The sequence below is a fragment of the Centropristis striata genome, chromosome 18 (genome assembly GCF_030273125.1).
Source record: "Centropristis striata isolate RG_2023a ecotype Rhode Island chromosome 18, C.striata_1.0, whole genome shotgun sequence".
Lineage (NCBI taxonomy): Eukaryota > Metazoa > Chordata > Actinopteri > Perciformes > Serranidae > Centropristis > Centropristis striata.
Window position 1 is genome coordinate 25,836,900 of NC_081534.1, and position 13,834 is coordinate 25,850,733.

Sequence of the window (13,834 nt, forward strand, 5' to 3'; positions counted from 1 at the left end):
GAAGCTGGTGTGATTATATCACTCTCCAGGCGGCACTGTCACCTTGTAGTAATGGTAATACATGTAGTCCCCCATGGGTTATCCAGTTAAATACATTAAATAAGAATGACATTGTGAATTAAGATCAGTGTTTGACAAACCGTCTACAGGAATGCAAGAACATGAACACTAATTTTGCCAGTTTATTACGTACAGTACACCTTGCTGAAACGGTTGAATATAACAGTCCTGCCATAAATCCTCCCTTAATGAAGGTATATGCAGGGTCATGAACATATTTACTGGTAATATCTTTGCAGTAACAAATAAAGTTTCTCTCTCTGCAGAAAAACATGGCTTCAATGCTCCTGAACACGATGCGGAGCTCCTCTGTCAGCCCTTCCTGGGCGATGCGGTTGGGTAAGTTTTCTATACTATTGTTTATTTTGTTAAGATTCTAATAGATGATAAAGCAATAGGAAATATATCAAGAGAATATAATTAGTAATAAAGTACCAACAGCAAATATATTTTTTACATACAGTATATTAGCAATTAAATGGTGTTTGTGTTCATGATGGAACCTAAAATACAGACATCTGATCTTTATTATTCAGGCTGCTACAACACTGTGGTCCGCTTATGTTGTTGTAAAGTTAATCTCTCAAGATGTATTTTAAGTGGTATAATTGAGGATGATAAATAATGATTTTCTCTGTGTTTCAGGGGCTCGCTCTCTCAGTACGACGACACAGCTTCAGGCTCAGGGTAAGATACGAGTCAGTTGTATAGTTATTTCACAGTGCAAACAAAGATGTATCTGAGCTAACATTTGAGCAACGATGGGGGACAAACGGAAGGGACAAACATCGTGACTCATTTTAAATATTTCACATCATTTACATCCACATAAAAATCCAAATTATAGTCATGTGAAGGTCACATTGCATATTGAGATGGTACTCTTATTGATTCATCAGTCTAACCGCCGTTTACCTTCTTAATTCTCTTTCAGTTCAGACAAAGAGTAAAAAGACACTGGCCCGGCCTGGCGTGAAGAACATCGTTCTGGTGGAAGGAGTTCGAACCCCTTTCCTGTTGTCTGGAACCACGTACGTTCAGCTAAATACACTGTCAGGAGCCTCTGGCTGCCATAACTGTAGGAAGAAGGAGAACCTGTCGTCACATAACTTACAGAAATAATCTTGGCCTGAAGGTAAAACCCTTTCTGGTTTTGTGTTTACAGATATGCCGACCTGATGCCTCATGACTTGGCCAGAGCAGCTCTGCAGTAAGTGTTTCCTTCCTGCTTTTTTGTGTTGACACTAACAATTACACTATCATCAAATTCACCAAGCAACAAATAAATTAACACTTTTGGGGGTTATTAAATCACATATACAGTCACTTTTACACTTATTACGTGATCCTTGTTCCATTCTGTAGTTTTTTTTATCTGAAAAACCCAACAGAATAGACTACCCAACCACTGAAATATACCAGTATTCATATATAATACTCGTTAACGAAAATTATGAAGAAATATGTTCATCAAAGACTTTTTTTTATTAAATGATGACTAGATGCTACCATCGTCATTAAACATTAACTGTAATGATATCAAACATGCAATATCCACCTTGTCTTTCTCTCTCTCTCAAACACACGCACACAGATGTTACCGGCTGGTATTAACATTATATAACTATAGTTCTGTGAATAATGAGTGACCTTAAGATGTAACGTTGAGGCTTTAAAACACCTGACAGTTGCTAAAACGTGACAGTTTATAATAGCAGAACATTTGAGCCAGGATCACCTTGTTGAAAAGTTTTGTCCCTTTCCATGCAATAAATTCACCTGGATGCCTTTTTTTTTCTATCTCCATTCTGTCTTGTCTCAAAGCATGTTTCTCAAATTCTCAGAATCTTTTTAATCCATTTATGAATGACAGAAGTTGCAGTGCTGCTTCAAATTAAAATGTTCCATCTGGGTTTCACTAGGGGTCTGCTGCACAAGACAGGTTTACCCAAAGATGCTGTAGACTACATCATCTATGGAACAGTCATTCAGGAGGTCAAGACCAGCAATGTAGCGAGAGAGGTACTATCATGTACACACACACACACACGATCCCACAAAATGGTTATCGTATCTGGAGCTGTTTCCTGTGCTCTCTTTTAGCCTTGATTCTACGGATTAGCACTGCATACTAAGACTTTTGTTAATCTTCATTTTTTTCACTTTCAGGCAGCACTGGGTGCAGGTTTCTCTGACAAAATCCCAGCTCACACCGTCACCATGGCCTGCATCTCCTCCAACCAGGCCATGACCTCAGGTATGTCTGAGAAAAAAAATCTCTACACCAACTTGATTTTGGTCTTTTAGCGACTCTTTTCTGAACTACGCAAAGTTCCATTATAGCTGCAAAGACACAGTAATATTGTTTGATGTGGTCTGCCCCTTAAAATTGCCAAAAAACAAAATAAACAAGCACTATAGCTGAGCTCGAGATGTCAGTATCAAACACACCATAACTGGGCATGTTGAGGATGAGAAATCCTAAAAAAATTACCTCGATGTCTTATGACAAAGAAGGGGAAATAATGAAGTGTGATCACAGCAGGAGGCCGACATCAGATGTGTCTTCTTGTCATTATAGCAAGGCACATACATTAAGAACAAAAACAAGGATGTACATCATTTTAGTTGTTTTTTTCCCCTTTCTTTGTCTGACTTCTGTCTCTTTCCTCCGTCTTTCCCTCCAGCTGTTGGTCTGATTGCTGCAGGACAGTGTGACTCTGTCGTGGCAGGAGGGGTGGAGTTCATGTCCGACGTTCCGATCCGTCACAGCCGGAAGATGAGGAAGACCATGCTGTCCCTCAACAGGGCGAAGACCCTCGGCCAGAGGCTCGGTCTGATTGGCAGCATCAGGATGGCACATTTCACCCCAGAGGTAAATATTTGTTTGTTACATTTGACTTGCAGCCTTCAGGAGTCAGATGTCTTTTCTTAAATCTTTGACATACAGTTCAATAATTCCTCCTGTAACCTTTAAATGTGTGTGTGTGTGTGTAGCTTCCCGCTGTGGCTGAGTTCTCCACAGCTGAAACGATGGGTCACAGCGCTGATCGCCTGGCTGCTGCGTTCGGGGTCACCAGGCTGGAGCAGGATGAGTTTGCTGTGCGATCACACAGTCTGGCCAAAAAGGCCCAGGACGAAGGTCTGCTGCAGGATGTCATCTCCTTTAAAGTGCCAGGTAAACACTGCTTCATTCTTCAGAGGGTATGATGACGTACTACTAGCTAGATGGGAAGGTTACCAAAGAGGAAGTGGGTATACTCTCCACTACACTCCTGCACTCAGCATTCAGAGTTGGCCCATGATCCACGAGTCAGAGGAAGTGCAGCATTGGTTGAGCGAGCTAGACGGTGAGTGAAGAGAGGGAGCAGCTTTAGCAGATTAAGGGATAAGACGCAGTCGGGACGTGGCATAGCGGCTGGAATTGTTGATAACATGCTTGAATTTTACAAATTTAGTTTTTTCGTTTGAGTAACGTGGCTGTTAAGAATAAACCAGAAAACAAAGCAGGAACAGGCGTTGGAATTCACTTGTGACAGGGAGGGGATTTAGGTTCAAAGTGAAAGCAATATTTTGGATTTAAGCTTCATCTATAAATATCTATTCTTGTAAAATGTCTGTTATCGTTAACACCAATGTTGTCACAAGTTTAGTAACATTTTACTGGAAATATAATAAATAATAATAAAACCAGAATGCATCAAATTCAGAGTGTATTTACAAAAAAAATGTATCAGTTTGAACATGACCTATACTGTCTTTAATAAAGTTTTCCAGTGAATATAAGTTTTAAAAAAAATGATTAGTTGATTGTTGCACTCTGTTCTGTTTATGTAATTTTATCTGTGATTGTCTTCACCAGGTCGCGATATTGTTTCCAAGGACAACGGCATCCGCCCGTCCTCCATGGAGCAAATGGCCAAACTGAAGCCCGCCTTCATTAAACCTCACGGCACAGTCACTGCTGCCAACTCCTCTTTCCTGGTAAACACACATAAAACACACACCCTAACAATATGTGGGTTTTAATTCCTACGTCCCTGTTCATAAAAAAAACTAAAACTGAGCTACAAGTTACCTGAAGCAAAACTCAGTTAAAAAAACTTTGTATTGTGTTATTTTGTCTTCTATAATAAACATTAACTTAACTTTTTTTGTTAATTTAAATTACCTGCTTGTTAATGTGTGTGTCCTCAGACTGACGGTGCCTCTGCTGTGCTCATCATGTCTGAAGAGAAAGCTCTGGCTATGGGTTACAAGCCTAAAGCTTACCTCAGGTATGTGCACCCTCTCTGTTTGGTAAAAAAAAAATTCCCCCCAAAGATGCTCTTTGACATGTGCTGATCATATTATATTGCATCCTTGCAGAGACTTTGTCTACGTGTCCCAGGACCCCAAAGATCAGCTGCTTCTGGGGTGAGTTCACCTGAAAAAAACTAACCATCACTTGCAATATAAGGGTTTTTAAGTTGATAGGTAATCTTGAGAGTTTTAACCTACTGTACATATGTGTCTGAAGGTAAAGACAATTTTAATTTAGAAGTGAATTGCTCTTTTAGAGACCAGAAGCTTAACAGTTTTTTTGTTTGACACTGTGCCCTGTTCAACTCTTTCAGGCCAACGTACGGTACACCAAAGGTGCTGGAACGGGCCGGCTTGACCATGAACGATATTGACGTCTTTGAGTTCCACGAGGCGTTCGCAGTAAGTTATCACAACACATTGTGGGAGAAAAGCTGCATTAGCTTATGTAGTGGTGGCTGAATGTATCCTGTCAGTCTCAAATATATATTTGAAGTATATGTTCCACATATTCATTTCTTAAATGATTTAACCCTCAATTTCTGTCTGCTTCAATCCAATTGTGGCCTGTGTTATTAATGGGCATCAATGTTGGAGAAGATCTGACTGCTCTGCTTCATATCTCGCACTCTTGAATCAGTAGAAATCAATGTGTTTTCTGTCTGGTATCTTTAGTAACCCTGTGGATGTGTGTGTGTGTGTGTGTGTTTTCCAGGGTCAGATAATGGCAAATCTGAAGGCTATGGACTCAGACTGGTTCGGCCAGACGTACTTGGGCAGAAAATCAAAGGTAAAGAGAGCTGCTTGTTATAATGTATGTCACATACTGCAACAGATCCACACAGGGTGCAGAGTCAATTAAGGCAAAGACAACTAAGATAATAAAAATGTTATATCAGCATCTGGTATTAGTGTAGTTATATTTCTACATGAGTGTACTATAATGCGAAAATGGTTCAGTAACTTAAAAAATTAGACCTTTGTTCGCAAGTTCTGTTTGATTTCACACATATGAACAGACTACAATACTAGAACGGCACTCAATGCTAATGGTGCATTTACATGCTACTGGAACTATCCACTTCCCCACATCAGGAAGTCGTTCTTCTGACTTCTGTGTGTTTAAGTCGTGATGTGGAATCAACATGGAAATGAGCCATGAAATATGATCTGGAACTAATTATTCAGTTTATTCGGACAACACATGAATGCAGCACAAATACCCTATCTTGCAAAGTTAACAAAGGTGAAGAATAATTCCTGTATCTACCCCGTGATTAGAATACAAAATACAAAATTCAACAGGCTCTTCCTTGACCCATGCTACACCCTTCTACCAAGTTTCATTAAAATTAGAAAATCAGGCAGTTAGTTTTTCTGTATTACTGACAAATCCAACCGAAAACATGACCTCCTTGGCAAAGGTAATAATTTCATGAATCAATTTGTAAAGAAATTCTAATATGTTTTCAAGTAAAGTCGTAGTTTTCAATTATTCACCCATTCACTCTGGAGGCTGAATTCTGCTTTTGCACAAAGAAATGCTCGTGTATCTATCATATCTGACCAAGTGTTTTTTGTTTGTGTAGGTGGGGACTCCTCCCATGGAGAAGTTCAACCTGTGGGGAGGCTCTCTGTCTTTGGGTCACCCATTCGGTGCCACAGGCTGCAGACTGGTAACCACAGTGGCACACCGGCTGCAGAAGGAGGGAGGACAGTACGGACTGCTGGCTGCTTGTGCTGCCGGAGGACAGGTAAATAATGAAACAGCAGTATCACACAGGCCACAACTCACTGGTTTTATCTTTTACTTAATTCAATTTCACAATTTAAAGCATTAAAGTAATATTCATTTAAATAAATGTCTGTGAAGACACTAGTTGTGTTTTCATCAATTAATTTATCTGCATTTTGAAGGTTTGCATGAGAGAAGTTTGATGAAAACAACAAAATTTAATAAGTTTTGAACATATGTATAAAAGTTTTAATGCTCACTTGAGGTTTTGTCTTTTTCAAAAAATAGTTAATGCGCTAAACAGGAGATGGAAATGATTTGAGAATAAGTTCGGACGTAGCGAACATTTGACTCACATGACTGATCAGCTGTTTCCTCTGACATGAAAAAACAATTATAAGTCGCCCAATAAAATCCAATTCCTGAAGACTTCTCTCCATTTTCTCTCATTGGTGGCCAAAGTTGTCCAATTAGCAACCACTTTTTTGTTCTAGTTTAGATTTAGACTAAAATAACTCTTTTTTTTTTTTTTTTAAATGATGAAGGCACTTGCAAATGACAAAAAACATATGTAAAAAACATACTCTGGTGTTTCATTTTTACCTCTTAATCTTAAGATTTCATGAAATGTATTTTTCCAAAATAAACAGAAACACTGACAAACGGGGAAGATCTCGGGTCGATAATAATGAGAAAAAAATATCAAACAAAATTTAAATCTAAACTAAAACTTAAATTTTCTCTAGCGCAATCTCTTCTTCTACTGTTTACTGATGGATTACTCTACATCAATACATTACACTGCCATCTTCTGACCGAAGTACATGCACTGATGAAGCTTTGTTTATTTGCTCCAAACCAGTTGTTGGAAACATCCCTAATTCACATTTTCTTTAATGCAACGTTTCAAATTTTTGTTTCAAAATGTGCTTAGACTTTAATGGAAACACGGCTACTGTCTATAAGTGAATAAGGTAACAGGTGACTGAGCCTCTGTCCACAGATGAAAGCCCTTTGCATTGCAAAATATTAACCCCAATCTACAAACTGTGCTTTTGATTATTCCCTGAAATATCACAACAAAGCATAGTCACATCTGTTGTTCTTTTAAAAACAACATTGGATATCGATTCCATACTTTTTTTCTTTCTTGTTTAAACTTTTCTTTCTACTTTAGTTCCTGACAAGTGTGTATTGTTGTGTTCTCCAGGGTCATGCCATGGTGATCGAGGCCTACCCCCAGTAAAACATTTGCATCATCATCTGCTTCCTGATCTTCCGGTTCATCATGACGGCTACACACTAACATCCAGACAACAGAGTGTACATACGAGCACCGCTTTGCCTTGAAGAGAGTGGAGGCGTTTTAGGAATCTTGTGTAAATTTAACTCTTGCTTAGAGGCTGTTAAATTATAGCAGAATGTCGTTGAGGGAAGTTGCCTATGAGTTTATGGACTTTGAGGTGCATCATGTCAGCGTTGTCTCAGAGTCGAATGTAACATAGCTAAATTTAAGCACTCAGAGGAAATACAGTGATCCTAATGTTTATATACGCTGTAATATTGTTTTTTCTTACCGACTGATGGAATTAAATGGTGTGATTGTCACCACACTGACACTCATTTCTGGGTTCGCTATTCTTTTTCCCAAAAAAAAAAGCCTTTTTTACATTTTTTTATCATGGTAGAAAAATCACAGCCGGGTCTAATAACATTAACAATGGCTGTTGTCCCAGTAAGCCAGCATTCACAATCCTAACCTAAAAACTGAAGGAATCCAACCCATAATAATTTATTTACACCTGTACTTTGTGATTTACAGGAACAGAAGTGACAAAAAGTCACGTGATCCAGCTGCTAAAATGTGAACATTTAATATTTTTCTTGTGGCCTTATATCAACAGTTACACCAAGATGTTTTTTAAGATATTTTAAATTTATACATTTTGCAGAAATGTTTGCCCAAAATAACACTGTACAAATGAGGAACAATCAATACACTTGAGTATTGTGATCTTGTGTTTTGTGACACTGCATTAAGTCTAAAAAAGGATTTTTTTAATTTATAGTTTTCATGCAGAGATCCATAAACAGATCGGACATTGCGTTGGATGTTACAGGGAATGATAAATGCAGATCTCACTGTTGTGATTGCATAAAGAAAGTAAACTTTTTTTACTCCCATTTCTGCATATGGTGGTGTGTTCTTAACACAATGACAGCTAGGTTAAACATTGTATTAGTTACAGTATGTTTATAACCTGAATCATGATACATATGGTTTCATATACATATGTGTTTATTCCTTCCCAAAATGTCCTCACTGTCCAAAAATATCATCACTGTCCAATATGTCCTAAGAAAAGTTAAAACCTTTCTCCTAAATGTCCAAACTTTCCCCTTAAAGTACAAACTTTCCCCTTAGAGTCCAAACTTTCCCCTTAATGTCCAAACGTTCCCCTTAATTTCCAAACTTTCCCCTTAATTTCCAAACTTTCCCCTTAATGTCCAAACTTTCCCCTTAAAGTAGTAGAGAGAGAGAGAGAGTGTGTGTGTGTGTGTGTGTGTGTGCGCGCAAGTTAGAAATTAGAAGTATTGTCTTTTGGAGAGGTACATAAGATTGAGCAGGAAAGGGAGGGGTGACATACAAGGTGTAATTTTTAACTACATTTTATTGGTTAATCAGGTAATTATTGGCAGATAACACCATTATGAAAGTAATGAAAGTTTGGAGCCCAAATCTTCTGGTTTGAAAAAAATAAATAACTAAAAGCACTTAAAAAAAATTGATTTCAGGTTTCAAGTGGTTCTCTCTAAGAATAAATATCTGTGACTAAATAAACAACAACCAAAGTTAAACACTCTGATCTGCTTTATTACTGTGTGGGTGTGGTTGGATCAGATCTGGCAATGTTGGCAATCAATCCCAAAACCAACTGTCATCACATTTTAATGCAAATGATATGCAGATATGCACATTTTCCCAAATGAGCCCCGCCTACTTTAAACCATTGAGAGGAGCAAAGACAAAACACAAATACAGAAATCTTGCATATCAAACTTTAAAGGGATTATTATCATATGTTGAAGTGAGGTTTTATGAGGTACCTTTACTACAGTAGATGGTGGTGGGCAAAAATAAATATTTTCAAAACTTTACCAGTTTATCCTTTCCAACAGGAAACAGAAGCCATCCTCTATCTATGTTCTCCTCAAACTCACCAGACTCCTTTGAGAAAAACTGTAACTTTACCTTGCAGAATATGGGAGTTTCTGCTCTACTGCTGCCTCAATCTTTTAGTTTGTGTTATTATGCAACTTTGGTGTTTTAAAGGGTTAGTTTGGATTCAACAAAGTCACACAATAGATCAGCAACTCCTGTGTTCTGTGAGGATAAATTACTGTTTTTGTCAATGGAGTCTGGTGATTTTGAAGAGAGTTCCATGTTTGAAAGGCCTGTCTGACAGCAAGGTAAAGTGATGGAATATTCTAAAGTTAAAGTGCATTTAAACTGATATTGAGTTTTTCAGTAAATCCATCTATAATTGCTCATAATGGGAACAACTAGACCGTTAACATTTTCGCATAAATCAGAAGATTTTTCAGAATAGCTGGGTTAACCTGGGTTTTACTTTCCCCAATAAAGATAATCGGGGGTTAACAGTAACAAAGTATATTTACTCGAGTACTGTAGCTACTTAAGTACATGTTGTTTGAATAGCTGTAGGCTACATTGCTTGTGTAAAGGTAAACATTTGACTTAACAAACAACTTTCACTTATATTGGAGTATATTTTGCAAAAAGTATACTTTGACTTAAGTATTTTAGCTTCCAGTGATCAAGCTAAGATTGAAATGTTGGTGTAGATTAAAAAAACACTCAGACTGTGCGTAGTTTACTGCATGTCTCTACATTTCTTAACACACAACTCTGATTGAAGGCCTTGATTTAGCACAACAACTTCAAGTACTAATGTTGATGGGATATGTTTAATTCAGCAGGGACTGACACGGTTGCAAAGGGAAAAGATCAATGTATAGACGGCTTTGTGGTGCAGATACCAACAATGAATTTTGGGGGAAAGGAGGTGTACAGTCTACTCCCTTTTTAACAGATTTAAAGAAATTTGCATTGCCAAAATATTTTTTTGCATTTGCATCCCGGCCTCTGTACCAAGATGTGTCAGCAGTAGACTGGTTTTGGATTCCTGTGCGCTTAATTGATGGTGAATATTGCTGTCTGCTTCTGACAGGACGACTGATGTTAATGAGGAGGTAAAGAGGGATGCTTGGGCTTCCTGGTGATTTTAAAAAAACAACATGAATATGGAAAATTTTGGGAGGAATATGGCTGGCACTTAAAAGTTCATGTTGCAGTGGGTGATATTTGGTGTTCATATGGTGTATGAAAAGGAACTTTTACCTGGTAAAGTGTTGTGTGTAATTGACAGGGGATGGGTAAATTTATATCAACACATTGCTTCTTGTCTGCTTTTGGTGTGTGTACGAACCCCTCAGCGCTCAGCAGGGACTCTGCTCTGCTCATCACACACACACACACACACTCACACACCTCAGGTTGGGGGGGCTTGTTAACATAACTTCAGTCAGACGCTTCCGTTTAAAATGTATTTAAAGATTTAATTCTTCCAGTTTAAGAAATCCTTGACTCTGAGCGGGGAAGAGTTGATTAATGCAGCCGAGCCTGTCACAGGCGGAGGGAATAAAACCAATGTTTTACTGCCAAGGCAAAACGGAGCTCGAATGTAAATAGCAGGGAGAGAGACAGAGAGGGTTTTTTGTGTTTTTAAAGCTTCAAAACCGCCTCAACCCTGCGAGACACCGGAGACACGCAGACACACACCGACACGCCGACATAGCGGGCCGCCTCCCTGCCTCTCCCTGCCTCAGCGGGCCTTTGATCAGACGGAACCTTTTATGGGGAATGACTGGCGAATGCACCCGCTGCTGTCACTACAAATCTACCTCACCGAGCGGAGGGGGAGCGGGGGGGAGGAGGGGGGGGGGGAAGGGGTGTTCGCGCAGAGGGGGAGGGGGAGGGGGGGGGGGAGGCAGGAGGGGAGGGAGTCGGTGTGCAGCGGCGTCTTTCATCTCGTCCTAGCCGGCTCACGCGGGGCGGCACCTGCTGAAAGCTGCACTTGACTCGCGCTTCTTCCACCTGCACGTGCGCTCAGTGTGCTCGCGGGTGCGTGCGTGCGAGTGCGTGCGTGTGTGTGTGTGTGTGATGTTAAACAAGTTTCAGCGTGCTGTTACCATAGACTGGCTGTTACTGTAATGTGCTGAAACACAAGTAATGATTATTCTGAAAGGGAAATCAGGGCCAGGGTTTTGTTTTTATAATACAAGTCACTTAGAGGATCATCATTTAATAAATAAATAAAACACTGTGTCTATAAATTCACATTCTGCACAGCACATGTGTGCACAGCTATACAGTGTACATATGTGGACTTGACTCCTCCACCTGCACGTGCGCTCAGTGTGCGCGCATGTGCGTGTGTGTCTGTGTGTGTGTGTGTGTACTTGTCTTTATATAGTTGTGAGGGCCAACCCCTGGCAGAAGACCAACATTGTGAGGACATTTGTAGTTGTGAGGACATTTTGCCCGGTCCTCACAAAGAAAATGCTAGGATAGCCTCTAAAGGCCTTAATTAATCATCTGTATGAATTTCAGGGAAAGTCCTAACAGAGGTGGTAAACCATGAAATGTGTATGTTGGGCTAGGGGAAGTGGTGGTACTCACAAACAACTCAACGATCGTGGCCCTCACAACTATATAAAGACATGTATGTGTGTGTGTGTGAGAGAGAGATGTTAAACAAGTTTCAGCGCTGTTACTGTAATGTGCTGAAACACAAGTAATGATTATTCTGAAAAGCAAATCAGGGTCATAGTTTTGTTTTTATAATACAAGTCACTAAGAGGAGCGTTCAATGGCCTCATGAAGGATGTTCAGAGCTATTTAATTATACAGTCTAGGGTTCAGAGGCCACAGGTGGGCAACTGGCTTTGAGAAATTTGTTTAAAAATTATTATTTTTTTGAGTTTAGGGCCAATTTAGGACCCAGATAATCAAGGAATGTGTTGGATATGCTATGAGTCTAGAGGACTAGAGGAATCTATGAGTTAGAGGACTACTGATTTTCTCCCCACCAGATATGGCACAGGTGTCTAGTTTTTTAAAAATGTGATATTAGGAAAAATATTTAGAGAAATATATGAAAAACAAGCACAGAGCCAAGTTGCTAGAGAACATCATTGGGCTGCTTGAAATAGGGCCTATACTTCTAAAAAAAAATGTGGCCCATTTAAAAAAAAAATCAATATTATAATTATTATTTTATTTATTTATTTGTATTACATTTATTTGCATTAATGGTATGTAATTTAATCAATTTATATATTTTTAATTTAATTTAATTACATTTATTTTTATATTTATTTTCCTATTTTCCATTTAGTCTTGTCTTTGCCTCTGTAAAATATGTTTTTGATGTAAGTTTGTGTAAGGTAGGCTATGTCTTGTTGTATATGTTGATTAAAAAAAAAAGAACAATCATACTGTATAAAAAAATATGTGTCATGATTGGCTTACCCTGATATTCTTACCCCAACCTTAACCAATCTTACTGCTCATGCCTTCACCAACCTGAACCAATAAAGGCAGCAAGAACTAGCCAATCAGAGGAGCAGAGCAGGGTGGGCCACGACTTCGCCCTCTTATGATTCTGTGTACAGTTGTCACCTACATAAAGACTGGAAAATGTAACAGGATCTACCTACCAGCACATCTAAAGCTCACTAATTAATGCCTTATATATTTGTCTGTTTAAAAAGCACTGAATGAAAAGTGTAAAAACGACAAGCTACAGTTTTATAAGGTGTTACTTGTGGAACTATTTCTTGGCCAGGAGCAATAACTTCCTGGAAAATCACAGTGATAAAATGGCAAACTATTCCTCTAAGTCCCCACTGAACATAATTATTTATCACGTGAAAATGAAATACACCTGTATTCAGTGGTACTGTGAGCTGGGCTGATGCAAAAGCCACAATATAAAGAGTAAAATAAATCACATACCTATTATACTAGTGTTAAAATTGAGTTTTTTTCATCAAAACATATTCAGACATGACCATTAAGAAACAAACTACTAAAGGAAACTAAATCAACCCATGTTGTCCTTCATATCTCTCCACTTTTACATGTTAACTGCATTTGTTTCTCAGAGCTTCCAGACAAAACTGACTTTTGATTCAGTGTTGTAACTTTTTGATGGCAGGGTGACAACTTTTAACCTCATCATACGACTTATTACTACTTTTGTTTGACTTAATCATCTTATTTTTTTATGTATACAGCAAATAAAAAGTCTGTCACCAGGCTGGACTTTGTATGGCATACATTTGTCATGTGTCTTTTAATTAGATGGATTGAATATGACTGGGCAGAGAATTGGGAAGGCTGGAAATTCTGGGCCTTCTGACACAAGAAACATGCTCCACAGGACGCTATTTGGCTCTGGGTCTCCGGAAGTTTTGGCATGATTGATTGCAATTTTACATTTAATTTCTGTTGCATCTTACCCAATATACTGACCGGTTTATCAGTCAGCTGATCTTTTCACAGACATATCGGTATTTGTATTCTTTAATTAAGTCATTTGTTTCAGAAAGCAGCCTTCTACGCAATTTGTCGCATTTCTTACCCCACTC

General features: G+C 38.7%; 1 protein-coding gene across 1 annotated transcript; it reads left to right on the plus strand.

Moving 5' to 3' along the window:
• Positions 1-305: 305 nt before the first annotated feature.
• Positions 306-7,720, plus strand: hadhb (hydroxyacyl-CoA dehydrogenase trifunctional multienzyme complex subunit beta). The gene is made up of 15 exons (XM_059357193.1): positions 306-399; positions 706-747; positions 995-1,091; positions 1,226-1,270; positions 1,983-2,082; positions 2,230-2,317; positions 2,748-2,935; positions 3,058-3,238; positions 3,923-4,044; positions 4,258-4,337; positions 4,429-4,476; positions 4,677-4,764; positions 5,078-5,152; positions 5,952-6,116; positions 7,308-7,720. The coding sequence occupies exons 1-15, from the start codon at positions 333-335 to the stop codon at positions 7,341-7,343; spliced, it is 1,422 nt and encodes a 473-aa protein (XP_059213176.1). The 5' UTR covers positions 306-332; the 3' UTR covers positions 7,344-7,720.
• Positions 7,721-13,834: the final 6,114 nt, after the last annotated feature.

Coding starts and splice junctions, on each gene's coding strand:
- hadhb (XM_059357193.1), top strand. CDS start 333: ATGGCTTCAATGCTCCTGAACACGATGCGGAGCTCCTCTGTCAGCCCT. Junction 748..994: donor GACACAGCTTCAGGCTCAGG/GTAAGATACGAG, acceptor ATTCTCTTTCAG/TTCAGACAAAGAGTAAAAAG. Junction 2,083..2,229: donor CCAGCAATGTAGCGAGAGAG/GTACTATCATGT, acceptor TTTCACTTTCAG/GCAGCACTGGGTGCAGGTTT.